General features: G+C 41.9%; 1 protein-coding gene across 4 annotated transcripts; it reads right to left on the bottom strand.

Moving 5' to 3' along the window:
- Positions 1-1,879: 1,879 nt before the first annotated feature.
- On the bottom strand, positions 1,880-20,016 carry LOC134187447 (uncharacterized). Of its 4 annotated transcripts, none has more exons than XM_062655564.1 (21): positions 19,060-20,016; positions 17,243-17,574; positions 16,285-16,385; positions 12,869-13,354; positions 12,301-12,511; positions 10,430-10,525; positions 7,467-7,590; positions 6,698-6,824; positions 6,482-6,580; positions 6,267-6,368; positions 6,089-6,187; positions 5,821-5,919; positions 5,567-5,764; positions 5,433-5,510; positions 5,020-5,091; positions 4,913-4,950; positions 4,263-4,518; positions 4,124-4,206; positions 3,885-4,063; positions 3,770-3,819; positions 1,880-3,716 (listed from the first exon to the last, which is right to left on the bottom strand). In XM_062655564.1, exons 8-21 carry the CDS (start codon positions 6,812-6,814, stop codon positions 2,073-2,075), a joined length of 3,114 nt encoding a protein of 1,037 aa, XP_062511548.1. In that variant the 5' UTR covers positions 6,815-6,824; positions 7,467-7,590; positions 10,430-10,525; positions 12,301-12,511; positions 12,869-13,354; positions 16,285-16,385; positions 17,243-17,574; positions 19,060-20,016; the 3' UTR covers positions 1,880-2,072. The 4 variants fall into 4 exon arrangements, with proteins under 4 accessions (XP_062511548.1, XP_062511547.1, XP_062511549.1 ...); XM_062655563.1 differs by lacking the exon at positions 12,301-12,511 and adding an exon at positions 8,665-9,134; XM_062655565.1 differs by lacking the exons at positions 12,301-12,511; positions 12,869-13,354 and adding an exon at positions 8,665-9,134.
- Between the last annotated feature and the right edge of the window lie 3 nt (positions 20,017-20,019).

Below are 20,019 nucleotides of genomic sequence, written 5' to 3'. Positions count from 1 at the left end.
CTCGGATCCTTCGTAAAGTCATGTCTTCTTTCTAGACAGCCGTGATGGTCTAAGTACTTCTGAAGCAGGGTTTGCTTCCGGCACTTGTAATAGACTTTACAAACCAGACTGATCTGGTTGAGCACGACACAATAATAATATTTTTCAATTCGCATCCAGATAGGACACAGAACTCTCTGGAGTAACAACAAACAAGAACCACACAGACAATTTAGTAACAGACATTGTAACTAGACAACTAGACAAGCAGTAGCACAATTATGTATCTATATATCTTTGTAACGAGTACTAAAAATGTTCATCTCCTCATTAATACCACGACATAACATACTATGTCTGTACACATGCCAGGACATCGAATCAACTAATCTGTTCGGTGACTCCGTGGCTCTCTTCATAAAACGCAACTTTATGCTTTTCATCTTGACATCCGCTTCTTCGAATCCGGTGAGCCTTTGACAAAGCGAGTCCCTCTGTGACATTCCTAATCCTCTTCTGACCCCCTTTCGATATGCCTTGTTTACTGCCTTAGTTACTGACGACCTGTTAAAATTCCATAGATGGCTACCATAATTCAGGACAGGAAATAATGCCTTCTCCACGATATTCATCCATACCCTATCGTTCATGCAGACTCCTCCCAACCGTGACACAACCGAATTGACCTCTCCCTAAAAGCGTCTTATCCTTCTTTCAACAGCAGCTTGATCCCAACAGCCCCTGTCCATGACCACACCCAAATGCACAATTTCTGACTTGGATGTCAATATACTTCCGTTTAACCATAATTCTGGGCAGTTAAGAGCCATCCGCTTGTTTTTACCAAAAGTAATTGCGACACTCTTCTTGTTATTAAACACCAAGGCGTGGTCTCTTGCATATTCATTACAAATGTCCAGCATTCTTTTTGCAATCGTGATCAAGACAATTGAAATGTACAGTCTAGGTATGCACTCAGTTTCGTTGTAACGACAGTGGTATGGTATTTACTGACATAGAAATTGATATCAGCAAACATTGACTATCAACAGTGTTAGATGCAGCACAGTGTAGTAAAGGATTGATCATACTGTAAGTATGGGACGTGTGAATAGTTGACTGTAGGTGGCATTCAACTCCTGAGGGTGTTTCTTGGTTGTCACGTACACACAATCCCTAGCTACAATACAAAAGGATGGGGCGACGGAAGTTCAGGAAGCGTTTTCTCCGCCGTCTAGTCACTTGCACCAATCGTTCTTAGACTCATCTGTTGGAGGACACGGAAACGATTTTTTAAGGTAGGTCCTATCATGAAACGTGGTCGTGGGGAGCACGACGTACCAGCTATTTGGACTCGAATTTGACAACGCGGAAGAATGTGCATGGCCACACCTGGCCTTGTCAAGCAGCCAGTAAAGACTCCACCCAGACACACTAACCAATCTTGTTCGGCACGTACTAGAAATATAGTTCTGTAGTAGGACACACAGCACTAGTACTTGGCCTCTAGCTAGACTCGGGTCTAGCCCTCCTCCGGGCCAGTTGGTACATACACCACGTGCGCTAGCTGTCACTGTGTATAGATGCATGTGGTTTCACACGTGTTGTTTGGCGAAAAGCACGAGAACAGCCAGAGTTGAGTCATTCTGTCACTGGTACCAGAGTATTTTGCTCCCTTGGCTGTTCTGTTTTGTTGGTTGTAATTTGTGTCAATTGAGCAACATTGGTGGCCCAACACGCAACGTGATCATTGGAGTAGTATTCTGTGGTAGTAGAGCTGTCACAGTCTGTAGTGTACACTGGAGTTAACGCACGCTAGACTTACAATATAGACTACATGTTGGATGTACTTACAGTCGTGCCACATACTTTACAGTCAGCGTCAAGCAATAGTCTAATGTTCAAGCCATAACTCATATGATATTTCTCCGATTTAATATCTACTGTACAGTTGTCAACACCATATCTCTATTTAGCAGCTCTCAGCTGTCTGACAGTCAACCTTGGTCCCTGCCTACATAGTTTGCCTCTTGAGCAGTTCGTATCATACAATATAAAATATTGAACACAACTCTGTATTACTATAGAGGAGTTTACCAGTTACTTGCTATCAGTTGCTCTTCCAGTTCTCTGATTTTGGCATGCAATTGGACTTCCTTTGCTGTCGCTCGTGCTTCACATTCTCTTTCTACGGCTTGCAATTTGTGTTGAAACTTCTGCTCCAACGAGGCCAATCGAACTGTCGTCTTCAATCCGACACGTTGTTCGGGAACACTTGAGCCATTGACAATGCCATTGGTCTGTGATTGTTGGTATGCAGAGTCTGCTTCACCCGGTGACTCCACCGACTCTGCTCCATCTTCACCGGACACGAGAGACTCGCGTTTACGATCGAGATCGATGCTGCACTCTTCGGGGGACATCGGCCTTGGCTTGGACTCGCTGGATTCTGAAGACCCCAGACTGGAGTGAGACGCTCCAAGATGCACAGGACTGCATTCATCATTCGTAGAACTGTCTGCCGATGGAGAGTAGTTGTCGGCTCCGACGGCACGTCCGCGAAACTTTTCAGGAAGACCTCGTATGAAACTTCCAAGTGACGGACGAGAAGACAAGACCTCGGAATTATGTCGTCCACCTCGTTGTAGTGGTGGTGTATCCCCTACAACATCATATACAGGAGACCCAGATCCAGATCCGGATTGCTTCATGCCTCGAAAGGAATTGCTGCGCTGTAATGTGGTGGTAGACTGTACGGCGCTGCCGCCGGTTATGACCTTCTGCGGCTTGAGTGAAATCACTGCCGATTCATTCACTTTCTTCTTCAATGCCGACTTGCTATGTCGCGACAGAACAAACCGTTTTAGAGCCTTGAGAGAGGAAAACCTGCTCGACTTCTGGGCGAGACTCTGTTGTGACTCAGGCATGCTGCTGTGTCTCATTCGCAGCTTTGGTTTGACTACTTGATTATCCATGGCTCGAACCTTCCCGTTGGGCAATACTTCCAAATCGGTTTCAAACACATCTTCGTCCTTTAAGCCATCACACGATTCCTCCACGTTTTCACTACACTGAGCTCCATCACCGAGTCTTCTCTTTTCATCGGCGTCTTCTGTAGTTTCTCCTCCAACCTCAGATGGAGATTCACACGAGGGAATGTCAAACACGACTCTCTTCTCAAAGGCGACTCGTTTCTGTTGAGGAAGGGCCGGTGGAGTGACATTCCTGTCACATTTCTGTTTGAGACAACCGACTTTAGGAGAATTTGACTTCTCCACAGTTGACTCTTCACTTTCAAGAATATCCTTGTTATCCTTGTTATCCTTGTTATCCTTGTTATCATTGTTCTCTTCGCTCTCACCAACTTTCTCCGGCTCACTCTTGTCTTCTTCCGATTTATTGTTAGTCGACTCCTGAGTAACTGGTAGTCGTGCAGATGGTCTTTGTGCAAGATACATGGCTGCCCTAGGAGGTATGTACGGTCTACCACCGATGTCTGACAAGCGACACGCGTCTTCCACAGGTTCTGGATCTTCAAATGAGACAAAGAAAAGATTGGGAGGCTTCTTGAATGGATTTTGTGGCTTGTTTCGTCCCAAAAACGGATGATGAACTCGAATCTTCTGAGGATGCTCAGAACTAGTTGAAGTAGCGGGAGCCACATGGACTTGGGCCTGAACTCTACGTTGCTGTACGGCTTGATTGTAGGACGGAGGTTGTCGAAATGATGAGCTTTTCTGAAAGACATATTTGTCACTTAGTATCACAAGAAATCAATCACATTTCACACCTTTTCCTCGGCCTTCCTTATTATAACCGGTGGTCGAACTGCTTCAACATCTAACACAAAAACATCACCACACACATCAGTTTGGTATACACGACCCACAAATAAGTCTTCCTACCGCCTGCAACTGCTGGACTCTGCATTTTGATGACTGGACTTTGTCTCGTTGTTGGACTCTGTCTAGTGGCTGGACTTTGCCTTCGATTAGCAGGACTCGGGCTCTGTCTCCTGTTACTCGGACTCTGTCTCCTGTTACTCGGACTTACATGGCGATTGGGTGTGTCCACAACTGCACAGCTGCAATAAAACACTCTCAACAAATGCTATTTTCACCAACAACTAGTGGAACCGCCGTACCTTCCCTTAGCCAAAAAACCAACAGAGTCCGTGCCAATACTGCTAGCAGACGTCGTCGAACCCAAATCCTCTTCACTGTATATCTACCAACCACACCGGAATCACATCATTTCACTCAATTTCTCAACTATTTACACACCTCTGCTCGTCTCTCCGACAACGTTCTTGAGTACATCCGATGTGCCTCTTCCTGCTTATAGAACATTATGCTGTCTTCGCTGTCGCTCGTCGCTCCATTCATGTAGTACGGCAGTAATGGATAGTTGAGCTTCAACAGGCCGGTCTCATCGGGCGAGAATCTCTCCCGTAGAAACTCCTTACTCTCGCGCTCGGCCGAACTGGCACGATGATGTCGACTCTTCAGTCTGCTATTCTGATGAAAGTCGGAGTCATCACTAACCACACAAAGTATGACCAAATGCTCAGATAACAAGGATGTGTGTGCGTGTTGTTGTGGGTGTGTTGTTGTGGGTGTGTTGTTGGTGTTGTGTGTTGTGTGTTGTTGGTGTCGTGTGCTGTGTGTTGTTTTGTGTTGTTGGTGTCATGTGTTCTTGGTGTCTGTGTTCTTGGTGTTGTGTGTTGTTGGTGTCGTGTGTTGTTGTTGTTGTGTGTTGTTGTGTGTTGTGTTGTTGTGTGTTGTTGTCTGTTCGTTGTGTGCATGCATGTGTGTGTGCGTGTGCGTGTGTGTGTGTATGTGTGTGTGTGTGTGTGTGTGTGTGTGCACGTGCATGTGCATGTGTGTGTGTGTGCATGTGTGTGTGCATGTACGTGTGCATGTGCGTTACTGACCTTCTGTGTCTGTGCCTCATGTGAGCAGGATATCCATACTACACACACAGAGACACACACAGATTAGTCACTCAATATAACCCTAACCACTACACACTCTGTTATACCTCAGTATACTCCAAAGCGGCCGCCGAAGGTGGAACAACCGACTGCACGAGCTGCCCATCCTCATGAAAAACCTAATGAAAGACAAATTACAAGAAAGAAGCCAACCATCCCTTCCTAGAATCAACAGGATATGCACCTAAGTCGATAACCAACAATAGAGACAGCAGTTGGCAAAGGCAATCTGGTGTCACCAACAACAGCAGACCTTAATTAAGCCACAAAAGACCCTAAAAGTTTCTCTCTAGCCATCCATCTAATGTAATAACAACCACCACCAGTTGCATGTCCACCTCAAATAGAGTAAGCTTCATACCCAACATGGAACTTATTAAGAAGTCAAGAAACTTATTAGAAACTCGGTCCCGTTTAGTATCTGATCTACATGACTAAACATCCTGGGACAAACAATTACCTGCATGGCTCTGGTAAGCAACTGCCAGCACTCTTTGTTTCTGTACTGTTTAGCAAGAATGGCAGCAGTCAGACCAGCCTGTATACAATCGGGATCATTAAAGATCTGGTCACTTAACAATATTAGAGACTTACATCTGTTCTTGCAAGGACATTACAACCTCCATCAATTAGTGCCTCCGCAATATGCAGCTTGCCCACTTGAGCAGCCAAGTGGATCGGACCATATCCATCCTTGTTGACAATGTTGAGACTAGAGCCAGCATTGATGAGTCGCCGAGCAATATCCAAATGGCCATAACGAGTGGCAATGTGCAGGGCTGTGTCACCATACTGTATAAACCAAAGGTGGTCAATGACTTACTAAATCACTAGAACAAGCAGCTTACATCGTTCTGCGCCTGGAGATCAGCACACGCCTCGATCAGTATCTGCAAGGCTCGAACGTGGCCATTCTGAGCGGCCAACTGCAATGCAGTAAACCCGACCTACAAAAGTTTGTCACATTCACTCACATGTACGTGTATGACGAACAGATGCACATGAGAGAGACCCATCCGTCCCACTCATTTGTATACCAACAGATGCACATGAGAGGGACCATTCATCTCACTCATTTGTATGATCAACAGATGCACATAAGACAAGAGGTCCTACCTGATTTCGAATGTTGATATTACACTTCGCCTTTAGGAGGATTCTCACAACTCTGTAGTTGCCCGACCAGGCGGACTCATGGAGAGCAGTACTACCATGCTGTATACAACACACACACAATGCAATCAACATTCGCAAACACACCTGAACTCGACCAACAATGACTCATCAGACATACCTCATCCTGGAGGTCCACCTTCGCTCCACCCGCCAAAAGTGCCTTCACGGCCGCAATACTAAATTCGCCCACAGCCGCCCGATGCAGCGGAGTGCAGCTAACCTGGCAACGTCAATACAAATAACACATCAGTGTTTAGCGCGCCCCCAACACAGAAATGATAGGGCGCTAAGCATCGAAGTTATTAGACAGAGAAAGGCAGCAAAGCATCGCACCTGGTCTCTAATGTTGACCTCACAGCCGCCAGCAATCAGCGTCTTGATCACCTCCACGTGTCCACCAGCGGCGGCAAGATGCAGGGGACTGCGTCCGAGCTAAACACACAAGCCATCATCACAACATCATCTCTCTCGTCTGTTCGTCGACACTTGATGAGCGCACTGGGAGGATTCAGTTAGCACAAGCAACAGACGACAGACGCGTCGACTCACCCAGTCGCGGCCGAACGGCGCCCCTTGATTCAGCAAGCGTCGAACCTCCTGGTCTTTGCCTCGACTCGCGGCTGTCAAGAGACTGTCGACTAAGTTGGTGTTCGCGTGTCGTGCCATGATGTCGAATCTAGACCGACAAGAGACGGTGAATAATCGGTAATCTCGCCTACCGAGAAGAAGCCCTAGATATATAGAGGAAGATGTAGAGCGAGTTGCCAACGGAGTAGGACGAGAGGAAGCCGCTGAGAACAATTGACTATCGAGGGCTAACGCATTAGAGTGCAAAGCAACATATCAGACACCCTGTTGGCAACCCTACATGCAGGAGAAAGACAGCAACAACAAAAAAGCTTTGATAGATAGCCACCCCACAGACTCAGACAACAAAAACCCTGCGAATCTCTACAACAACCAGTGAGCGAACAGGCAAGCCAACACACCTGGATGCTGATATATCGAGGGCTAACGCAATAGAGTGAGAACCAACACACCAGACTGACACCCTACCCTGTGGCAACACTGAATGCAGTAGAAAGACAGCAACAAAAAAAGTTTGGTAGCTTATAGCACCCCACAGACTCAAACAACAAATTCCATGCGAGCTAAAATCTCTAAAAACAGTGAGCGACTAGGCAAGCCAACATGCAGACCAGGCAAGCCAACATGCAGACTAGGCAAACCAACAGGCAAAGCCAAAGAGCATGCAAGCCAACAGGCAGGCCAACATGCAAGCCAAGAAGCATGCAAACCAACAGACAAGCCAACACACCTGGATGGCTAATTCGAGCGGCTCCGCTGACTGGTTTTCAACACTGAGATTCTGAGAGCTCCCTCCTGTGCACGCGCGTCGCAACAACTGCCGAGCAACGAATGAACTTCGACTCGTGCGATTGCTAAACATATAACAACTTAATTGCCAAACGTACACAACGCGATTGCTGCAACGCCCGCTCGCTAATTCGATTGCCATCGATTTGCAGGCAGCGAGACAATCGAGATGCAAACAGTGACGACGCCCGCGACAGAAAAAGGTGTCAAACCGCACATACCGGGGCGTGTCAGCCGAGGGGAGCGAAATGGTCGTCGGAAGCCCTAACTCGTGAGGATATCAAAACGCTTGATGTACAGTACGAATTATACTAGCTAGACAAATGTGAGGAGTGAAGCCTTTTTAGCTCGACGCCGTTGGACGAAAGACAGCAGAATGATGTCGCAGTGCACGAGCAATGCAGATCAACACGTGAGTTTGTTTACACAAAACAGTAAGTAACCGCGCGCTGCATTTGTGTAAATAAAACAAACGCTGTTCTCGACTCTTTTATCATCACATCTCCGAGTTTGACATGTTTACAACAAAAACCGACCGATAAACCGAACATACAATGTCAAATCGAAACAGAGTGAGCAACCACGTGCTAAAGCATCACGTGACCTACACCTTGTCGCCTAGCAGTGCAGAACTGTCGACATGAGACGAAGCGGTAGTCAACGCATCTAACAAGCGAGGGAGTCGGTTGCTCATAAATTTTGCAATTTTAAAATAAACTGACGTGATACGGTCATAGTACTTGCTGATTTCCTCTCCAAGGGGGCGGACCGAAAACCTATTCCCACGAACTCCCAGTCGGCCACTAAATTTTTTACCATTCAATGATTATTTGTACACACACACCGACTGAACGCACGTCAATCACTGTATAGACACAACCACGAGCGGCATGCACCCGTCGCTACGGTAGCGAGCACGAGCAACACAACAAGCGACCGACCAAACCGTGAGAATGCCCGTAATACCACAAACCGACAAAACCGATAAAAAATCAACACACGCGCCGCTCGCATTCTAGACCGACGAAATTCTATCAAGCACGGCCGTTGAGAAGACGAATAGTGGCAATGAGCAGGAAGATGGGAGACACAGTGACAAGCTGGTGAGTGTGCCAATGCAATAGGTTTGAGTGTATTACCTGGAATGACATACGCCGACCGGAGTCAGCATCCACACACTCACGGAATGACTCACTGAGCACAGACGTGGCCTTGAAAGGCGGAGCAAGCAGTCAAACTTGAGTGATACACCAACACCCGCTGGTGTAGTTCGCGCATCTCGCACCTGCGTAGCTCAACCCACTTGATGTTCTACTGACGTCACGTCATCGTCGCACAACCACTCGCATAAACCAAACAGAAAACATACGATAGCAATGAACCACCGACAGTTACAATAAGCGCGACAATCAATTTGTTGTTTGACATGCGGAATCCTGTGTCGAGTCGCCTGGTTTATTCATAAACGCAGAGATTCAGGAATTTCAGAGCTAGAAACGAGATGTTGAGGGAATGAGGATGTGCATGCCATGCGTTTGTTACCTAAGGCAGAGGATAATACCACAGTGTAAAATCTTTGAATATGGCATGGCCTGGTTACGCAATTGGTCTGCAACATATGATAAATATTGTGATTTGTGTTTATAGGTTTCCATAGGATTTTTTATGAGCTGTGTTGAAACAGGTGCAACAACTCTGTCCTCTCACTGAATCTATTTTGTATCGATTGCCTGGTTGGGTTAATTAATTAACCTACCAGTGGTATAGCCTTACCTGCAGGGTGGGATTCCAAAGTACCTGGTATGTTCATGTGCTTATTTGTAAGTACAAACTATTCCAATCAATTATTAATTAACGAGCACCTGCCAGCCTGCAGCTACACAATCAATAAAAGTTATTGCTGGTCCTATTTCTAGAGGATTGACCTACATACCATTCATTGATCAAGGAAGCATAGACTAACTATTTAAGACACTGTGCTCTGGTTAGGTGTACTGTAACTACTGGTATATACTTTGGTGGTGTGTAGTAGTAGATAGTCTGTTGATAAGTCATGAGTAGATTTCCGTGTGTGGAAATGGCTGGGCCATGCTAGACATATGGCATCAACATACATACATGTGTATGCAAACTAGAGTTTGCAGACAATAGTACTGCAGGCCACAGCAATGAGCAGACAGAAAAAATGAAGATTACATAGCAAGCGTACTTTAACCTTGACACACACACACACACACACACACACACACACACACACACACACACACACACACACACACGCACACGCACACTGTCCATCTGTCTGTCTGTCGCTTGAATTTCCAGTTTAATTAATTAACATTTATACTTCTAGCCATCCACCTATTCATCTATCCACATGTAAACATAGATATGACTATGACCCATCCCATCGAGAGAGAATATTTCAGAAAATTAGTAGTCAGCTGAAAAGACTTGTACAAGTCAATGCATTGGAAAAACTAACTGCTGGATACCTTTACGATTAAACGTTGTGCTTGATAGGATAATTACATTTTCTTAGTAAGATAATACAAAAGCAAGAAAAATATGGCTTTGTATTACTTACGATCGAAACATTGGATTTAAAATTACTCTACAAAGATGCAATTTGCCATAAGCAAAGTTCCTGTATCAATTGCGCTCCAATGCTAAATACTTGTAATTTGATCTTGTGACTGCAACTTAGTCAATTAGTTATGGTATGTAATAGTAATACAAAGTAGTGTTTATTATGTTGGAAGAATGTCACATGTGATACAACAGACATTCATTTATTTACCACCCATTGTACATGTCAGACTATTCAGCATTGACTTTGTTTGTGTAGAAAAGCACTATACGCATTATGCTTAAACAGACCAACTGCAAGGCTCACGTTCTCACCATTAATCCAGATAGACAGATTTCTTGTGATCAATTACTTCCATAAAGTTCAATGCATTTCTTTGTATTGACAATTATCCCATCTGCCCATTTTATCTAAAGATATCAACATTAATTAAACTGCAGGTGAACAAATATCATCCCTGTAAAACCAAAACAGCTAGAAATGTCATCAAACTACATGCAAACACTACCTAACACCAGGATGACTGCACAAAAACTTAGCAGCAACATTGGTGTTAATCTGCTCAAATTCTGCTCAAATTCTTGATTTCACTATACAATAACGACAATAATAGTAATAGTAATAACCATAAACGACAAGGTTTGATAATTTTTTTGTATCCATACAGCATTTCAAAGTAATAACTTTCTGCTTCATATACTAATTTAGACCTCCTGGTTTTATTACTTAGTGGCTGTATGCCAAGTCTGCACATGACACATGCTTTCAGTGTGTCTTCACTGTCCCTATGTGACATCAACTTATCAACTTTCTCTGTATTCTTTAGGCTCTTAGCAGTTGCAGTTAATCCAAAGCACTTTGGTGTGTTCTGTGTTTATTAGTGACGAATCCCATGATTAGACTTACTTTACCCATACAAACCACCATTCTAATATTAAAGTCTAACAATCTTATTAAAGAGCAATCACCATAGTTCCCAACATCAATATCCCCTAAAACAGGTGATATTAAAATATCCAAGTGGTACTGTACATGTAAGGAATCTAGGTGGACAGCAGGATAAAGAAAACCACAAAACAACAGCAGACCTACAACTCCAGGGTGTCTAGTCTTATTATATATAGACAGTGAAGCAAGCATTACATCATTTATCATCACAACAAGCTTCCGGCTCCACAACACCACACACTGCAATACAAAACAATACACAGCTGTATAAATTTGTTTAACAGTGAGCATTGTAACAATAGCATCTGACATCTGTATTTCTCTGAACTGCCCTTTAAAGCATACAAAAGATAAGTCTACAACAATAACTAGTTGAAATAACGATTAACATAAGCCAATGTCAAGCAGCATGTTACATATACAGCATGTAACCTGCACGAAGTATAAACCATCTCAATACTTTTGTAGAATTTGTCAAGTACTGTGAATGTCAAGTCAATTTGGTCATAATATCAACAGTTTGATGTTACTCTATTCTTTGCTTTTCACACCACAACTGACCACCACTAGGGATAAAACCAACCACCATACTATAAAAAAAACATACACATACAGTACTGTACATACATGATAATCTTATAGTCCACTGAAATCAGTGATAAGCCCCTTTGTCAAATTTAGAGGCTAGATAATCTCCCCTACATACCTACATAATGGTATAGTCCACTGAAACTTAGTGGTGGCACCACTTTGGCCAGATGCTCAATCTCCTGCACCATTGATAAACAGGATTTAACTGGAACATGCTGGACATATGTAGATTCTCGCATGTTTCAATTAAATCCTGTTTATCAAAGGTGCTGGTCTGGCACCTCACAGAAGAGCATCTGGCCATAAGTTTTGACAAAGCTGTGACTTTCAGTGGACTACCATCATGTATGTATGTATGTATGAGGAGATAATATATAGCGGCTAGATGATCTCCTCATACATACATACATACATTGAAAACACCCCTTATTAGACTACAAACTAAGGTTACACTACCAGCGCCTACACTGCTACAAACAATGGCGCACTAAAAGAGAAAATCAACCTAGAGTGTTCGTAGACAGAACCTAGTACCACTCTACACTATTTCTCTTAAACCTAGTACCATTCTACACTATTTCTCTTAGACCACACAGAATATGAACTACATATAACAGTTCAACAAATAGATTTAAGTAACTCTGACCATCAAGAAAGGCACAAGACAACCATGTCATTCCTCTTGAGCCAACTTCCATATCTTCAAAAGATACATTGTATTAAAGGCTCAATCCCTACAAGACATTCCTATTTCACTGTTTTTCTGTAATGAGCATTTTCTATTCCTTCTTCAAAGAGAATTGTGAGTTACACAAAATTGATTTTCTTTGCAATGGTTAAAAACAACCAAATCTGGTCTAAAAAGAAAGAAAAATTGTCAGAAATAAACTGGTATTTATAATCAGGCAGATTACACTTGATGACATAGCCATCCAACAGTTGGTCCTGCATAAAATGACTAATGATGGATAATACTTGATTGTGCCTCCATGTGTAACGACCTTGTTTTAAAGCCACAGGACAGTTGTGACACAACGTTTGCTTTTCATTGCACAAATAATGGACACATACTGGTTGAGAATGGTTTCCATCAATATAGATTAGCCTTTAATATGATGAACCATGTCAACATTTAGAGACCATTTAATTGAAGATGTTGTCTGGTAGTTTATCTAAAAAGATCATGTAAGATGACTGTCAACAGAGTTGATTACCTTGCTTGATATAGAGAGCCTTGAAGAGTTTTGGATTTCAGTGTTTTGTGGTGGTGAGTTTCAGTTAATTGTTGCACAAACTTCGTTATTTCGTTTGCAGATAGGTTAGGTGCTACAGAAGCAGGAACAAACTTCTTCTCCTGTAACTGAAGTTGATACTGGACGTCAGCCTCAGCCAAGTGTTCATGCAGCAACAGAATCAGTTGATGTCAAAGATGATGCAGTTTGCAACTAGTTAAACTCTTGAATCTTGACTAAACTTGAGGAACTTGGAGACCCGATTGTTCCTTGGACAATGTTGCTTTTCTTTGCAAGACCACTCCAAGTTTTCAGATGTTTAGTCGTAATGCTGTCAAGTTCCCGTTGTATCCAAGTCAGTGGAAGATCCAACAAGTTCAGCAGCCATGACATATACCGGTACACTCTGACAAATATAGAGACAGTAGATTTTCAGCGTTTGTTGATGTCGAATTGGCAGTGAGTCAACTGTAGAAGACAAGAGACTGAGATGATCTAGTAGCTTGCATTTCACAACAGATGACAACAAGCTAATGTCAAATGGCAGTCCAAGTTATCTGTATACACAACCGCCAACTAAAGGTACAGGCTGATCGATCATTAATTGACAAGAATATGAGGGTCAATAAAAAGGGAATGGTGACAACTGGAAATTGCCAGTGACTCACAGTTAGCAACATTTACTCTCATTTGTGCCCAGTCAAAACACTGCTGGGGCACAGAACAAAGAAATTGACCTGATTTAAACTCTGTGTAACAATACATACATACATATGATACATACATACACACACACATACATACATACATACATACATACATACATACATACCAGTGTGGAAAATAACGGTAGAACATAGGACAATGTCCCACCAAATGTGTTGTTTGTCCGACCAAATACTGCACCAGTGTTGGGACGTGTTGGGACAAAACATCCATTGGTACGCATATATGATAGTGTAAACCATGTTTCTTAGCACGTGATGGCCTTTCCAATGGTGTAACTGTTAATTTCATGAACTTAGGTTCCTCCTAGCATGCTTTATCCAGAGAAAACCTCAGCTGCCTTTAACGTCACTTCTCCCTTGGAAGTTGGTTTTAAAAAATACATGCAAAATGGCTGCAGTAGGGGAGGTACTTAGTTATACAAACATGGGCATAATTATGGAGCCACCCCCAGCATGTGAGACAGTGCAAGTACATGCATCTACAGTGACAGCTGCACCTTTTAGTAAATTAAAACAAGTCATAATGGTGAGATATTTGCTCTGATTGTGCCATCCGCATGTTTGAGATTGGATGTGATGGGTGACCTGTAGAGATACATGACTGCTTCTTCAACCAGTAAATTTAAAAGGTAAGAATCAAAATCGCTTTCAAAAAGCTTCTAGACAATAACAAGACTTTGCTTATGTCAGAAGACATACTCAAAGATTAAATAGAGACTATGTACGTTTCAGTTTACTAAATAAAGACTATACGTTTCAGTTTACCTGCATATTGTGAGTCTATTCTCATCTGTTCTTGTGACTTCACATCACAACACTGGTTAGTCTGGTCATTCTCTTTAATCTTTTTGTTGCCACGGGTTGTCAAAGCGTCTAATCAGAACAATATAAATACCCAAATGGCATGATGATGTAGAATCATAAATCTGCAATGTTCTGTTGATGACCATACCTCAGCTGATATGGGGGTGGCACCATAATTATGCCCATGTCTGTACATGTAACACCATACAAGAATGTCCTACCTAGGCTCAGTCTGTCCGAGCCAAAATAATTCCCTATTTTCCACACTGCATACATACAAATCTACAATGTAACATATACATTGATTCTTATAGATAATTTGATCCGCTTGACTACGTATGTCATAACAAATTTGCCATAGCTGCTTAAGACTAGATTGTTCACACCTGATACCACAGAATGTCTTGACGTAGTGAATGGTGTTGTTATTAGCCTTGACAGGAAATTATTGTAGAAATGATGGATAAATAAAATAGTTGAACCTCAATCGTTTTTTGCTATACTGTCTTTTCAAAGTCATCTGTGGTCGTTTGAATTGTCAGGTATCACAAATTTAGAAAAATGTTTGAGTTGAGGTAGTGCGATACTATGTTTGAGCATCTGAGGAACATGTGTGTAAATGCTGGTATATTTTATTCAATATCAAGCAGTGTGTGTGTGTGTGTGTGTGTGTGTGTGTGTGTGTGTGTGTGTGTGTGTGTGTGTAGGTGTAGCCCTGAAAACTTAATTATTTCATTGCTGTAACAAATAAATATCAACATCATAATGAGTACGACAGGGACAGTCCTCCCAAACAGGCAGCCACAACAGTGAGCTCCATCGCGTTAACATGTGCAAGTTTCTCCTAATTCACTACCCACACGCAGACAGAACAATTAGCTAACAAATAAGACTGTCTTTGCATGTTTTTTATCAGTAGCTCCGAGTCTGGCTGTGAAGCAACATCCTATCACTATGAGAAGAATTTGCTTGCTGCGTGAAGCTATTGTGTCTTTTGTTCTTGTCTTTGTCATTGTGGATGCTACTGCTACGGAATGTGTATCAATCAACACTGTGTTGCTTTGTCAAAATATTGTTTACAATAGCACGCTTCTTCCCAATAAATTTGGTCTCACTTCAACAAGATCAATTTCACTTGAGATTAACAAGTATATTTTCTTCATTCGGCAAAACTGTTCAGATGAACTTAAATTTCTTCTATGTGCAACACTTGCTCCAATGTGCCTGTCCAACTCAGCAGCAGCAATAGCTCCATTGCCTGTAGGACCATGCAAAGAAATGTGTTTACGAGTCCAGAAAGACTGTGAAAACACATTTAACGAATGGGGATATCCATGGCCTGCACCTTTACGATGTGATTACTTGCCATTTCAACATGATGACAAGAACTGCTTCTCCACCACTAGCCTAAGAAGTCACTCACCTAACCTACTGACCACCATCTCTCACTTAGAGGAAACAGTAACCACTGAAACAACCAAGCAGGACATGTTGAAGCCAACGGCAACACCAAGTGGACGTGTTGGTCAATATGAAACAAACTGCTACTTCCTCCAATGTCTGCCAATGTTCTACACTTTGCAAATTTTTGCAAGCTTGCTCTAATCTTGGTAAAGCCAAAGTAATAAAATTGAAGACTGAATGTGAGAACAATGACATTAATTTGCATATATACACATAGATATGTCTTGTTGTCTTGCAGTTGTAATGTTTAGATTACCATATTAAGAGAACAAAGCTCTACTGCATGCTATGATCAGCTTCTATACTGTACATTGCACAAGCAGTTCTGCGTTGCTTCTATTTACATGACTAACAGACTCTACATTTTTATTGTTTACTCCACCTCACTCTGCTCCTACATACCTTCTTCAGACTCATTTCTCCACCACAAAGAAATTTTTTTAAATCTTTTAGATTCTGCTTTCTTGGTCATGAGTCAGCCAATAGTAGTAGGTTTTGGCACTCTGTAAGACAAGTGTACACATGCGTTCAAATTACCTAGGTAAGGAAATTACAACTTTCATCACGTTTTCTGTGGCAGTTTTAGACTACTGCGTCATCACTCTACACACACACACACACACACACACACACACACACACACACACACACACACACACACACACACACACACACACACACACACACACACACACACACACACACACACACACACACACACACACACACACACACACACACCTCTACTCAAGTGACTTCTGCGAAATGGTTCTGTGAAATGGTATGTCGTAAAAAAGGTAATAATTTGTCTGAGTCTTATAAATACATGCTTATTATCTGAGTTGTCAATTAAATGCTGTGAGTTCAATGAGGGTGAGATCTCTCATGTGCCAAAAGCTTTTTTGTGACCAATAATCTTTGTTTACTACACCTACCATAGATATTGGCTTGTGAGAAAACCTCGTAACATTTCATAGCACATTTGTCACTTTGTTCAATTTTCTTCACTCTGTTTACTTTCGAAACACCTTAGTCATGTCATGTTCTTCTATCTATCCAAATTGAACACTCAGTAAGGCCAGACCAATTAAATTTCTTGATGCTTGGGTTCACCGGCCCAAGTTTGAGCTAATAATAAATAGAAATCGGATCTGCGCATGCGCAATAATATTATGATTGCTGTAAAATGACTAGATAGTATATACATCCTACGACTACATATCAATGACTCCACTAGTGTTAACAGTGTATGTGGTCCAGTGACTGTTTCGATGTTCCGCTCGGTATCAGCATCTTTTATGCACATTTGCATGCAGTGCAATGAAAACTGTACATGCTCAAAATGTTACATGATCATTACTTCTTTCAGTTCAATGGTCGGTCCAGGTTTCATGTCCAGATATCTGAGCATAAAGATTAGTTGGTCTGGCCTAATTATTGTTTCCAGTTGGATTGATTGATGCTCATATTCTGCAGATGACATCAGATCATGTCTCTAGATGTAACATTTGGCCCAATAGCTCCTCTAAGTGCATTCAGCAGTTGACCATAGAGTATCCGTTCAGACAGCCTATGCCACCTTTCAGTGACCACACCACTTTCATTAATTGCATTTCACCAGCAAGCATGCACACTCTATCCCAATCATGTTGGCTCTCCTCAGGACTTCAATATTCGACACACTTTTCATCACTAAACACAGCAAAGGTGACTGAGTTCAATTTTCTCCAGTTCTTGTTAACTTAAAAGAACAACTGCCATGTAAACCTGCACTTTCATACTTAATTGTTTGTCTTTGTCTACTGTCTCCATAGTCTTTCCTGATGAGCATGAAACAAACAAACAAACAAGCAAACAAACACATGCATGCATCACGTGCATGTGCACCTTGTCCTTGCAAGACTTTGGAGCCGTCCATCTGTAGATGATAACCATGTCATTTTGGACAAAAAACAAAAAGGATCTTGCCTCTCATGTATTTAATTGCTGTCAGCATCATTGCTGAACTACTGAATATAACTTTGTTAATAAGACTTTGCCAGCTCTATTCTGTGGCACTGTATACTCATTTGTTGGAGTACTATGCTCCATGTTGTCAGATCAGATACAATGTTATCTCGCCTGTTTCTCTTGGCATCATGACATGAACATTTGGAAGCGCTAGCCAGCTCACTAAAACGGATCTGCTTTGGGAGTCGCTCATCATCCATGTGTGAAACATGACCAAGCCAACAAAAATGAGTGCTTAGTTAGAATACAAGACTTTTCCTTCCAGGCCAAAGGCTTTGGCTAACTAACAAGAAGTTATTCAATCTTGCCATTGCTGATACCTCATAATTCCCATAATGGATTGAACACATTGGTCATAAAAAAATTGCTAACATCTTAAACTTTCAGATTTTACTCAGGGGCAGTGGAGCAACTCCAAGTCAAGGGGACATGAAAAGACATCAGAGTACATGAACTACGGTGAGCTTTCAGTAGGCATTTCCTGTCGGGAAGTGCCTTCTATGTTCTTATACACATCAATAGTTCTGGCAAACACTGTCAAACGGGAGTACAAAAATTCAAACATTTTCTTTCAAAATTTCTTTGCAGTTGTTTATCATCAAGTTGGGAGAAATTTTGCCCCCTCTGCCCCCAGATCTGCCACCGCTGTTACTATACTGTCCACATCTCTGACCCATACAAAGTATGGGCATTACTATTGATCTGCATACTGACCACTTTTATCATTAAAAGAAAAATATTTTTTGCAAAAGATAAAACTTCGTAAACACTCAATAGCCTTGGATGCTTTACCAATTCAATTACAAACTTCTTCCCTTAGTCCGCAGTCTTGTGTTCACACAACTTTCAAGGTATACAAAGCCATGATCAAGTCAAAAATTTCTCTCAAAATAGCATAGAGTGCACACACACGCGCGCGCGCACACACACACACACACACACACACACACCACCTAGATTATCACTGAAGATGATTTCTATTTTCTTAGTATGATTGACTAAAATATCTTAGAAAGCTTAAACAATTTACTCAAAGATAACTTCAATAACAAATCCACGCACCAATGCCACAAACCTTGCAAAAATATGTTACATAAAATTAAAAACCCACGCATTGAATGAATAAAGCAACACATTAACATGACAAGAACACTACTGCAAAGTAACCTTATTTTTTCATGTGCAGACAACACCAAGAGTAACAATAATCTGCTACAGTTGCAAGTCTCCTATTCTTGAGGAAACGCGTCTACAGAAAATAATCGTGATTGGAAAATGTCATATATTGTATAACAATTTTGTGCAAGCATTCTTAGCTGTTAATCATCTGTGTTCCACTGCTACTGTAATCAAGTGTCAAAACAATTTAGTCTATGTATATGATAAATATAGGCAAATAGTTGCATATTGTATCTAAATCATTCACATCTAGAGAATGTAAACATTAAAGCACATTAATTAACATCTCTGAGTAAAATGCTCTCAGAGCATTTCAAACCCCAAACGTTTACAATAAATCAAAACAAAGCAAATGTCTAAGTTAATATAAAAACCATTAACAAGACAGTCATTGATACACTAAGTTTGAAACTAAATTTGTCTTATTCATACACAAAGTGATGGCAACGTTTACACTAAAACACCACTTTGTCAACCAAATGGTTAGAGACAATGTACACAAACACCACACACCACATGCAGGACAGCCACCACCAACCCATGTATGGATCAATCAACACATGTTCACTAGCTCTTCTAAGTTTACTTAATGTCAATGGCATTCCTCGAAATGCCTCAGAGTTTCATCCTCACTACATGCAATCTCAACGACTCAAATCAATCACAACATGGGCTAGTTTCAGTACACTACCAAACAACAAAAATCGATATGCCACAACTACAGGCACTGCAACATTAAAACAAACAATAGCACACCTGTCTCATCTCTACAACTTCCATCATCATCAGACCGCATGCACTGAAAAAGACAGTCCCAACCAAAAAATTTACTCCCAAACGAACAGACTAGGCCATTTCCGTCTTCGGATATAGAAAGAGCATCCCCATCAATTTTTAGCATTTCAACGTAATCGACAGAAAAAAAGACACTCTCAGAGATCCCAAATT

Source organism: Corticium candelabrum, chromosome 11 (assembly GCF_963422355.1).
Source record: "Corticium candelabrum chromosome 11, ooCorCand1.1, whole genome shotgun sequence".
NCBI lineage: Eukaryota > Metazoa > Porifera > Homoscleromorpha > Homosclerophorida > Plakinidae > Corticium > Corticium candelabrum.
The sequence above is the reverse complement of the archived record's forward strand: the minus strand, read 5'-3'. Positions and strand labels throughout refer to the sequence as shown.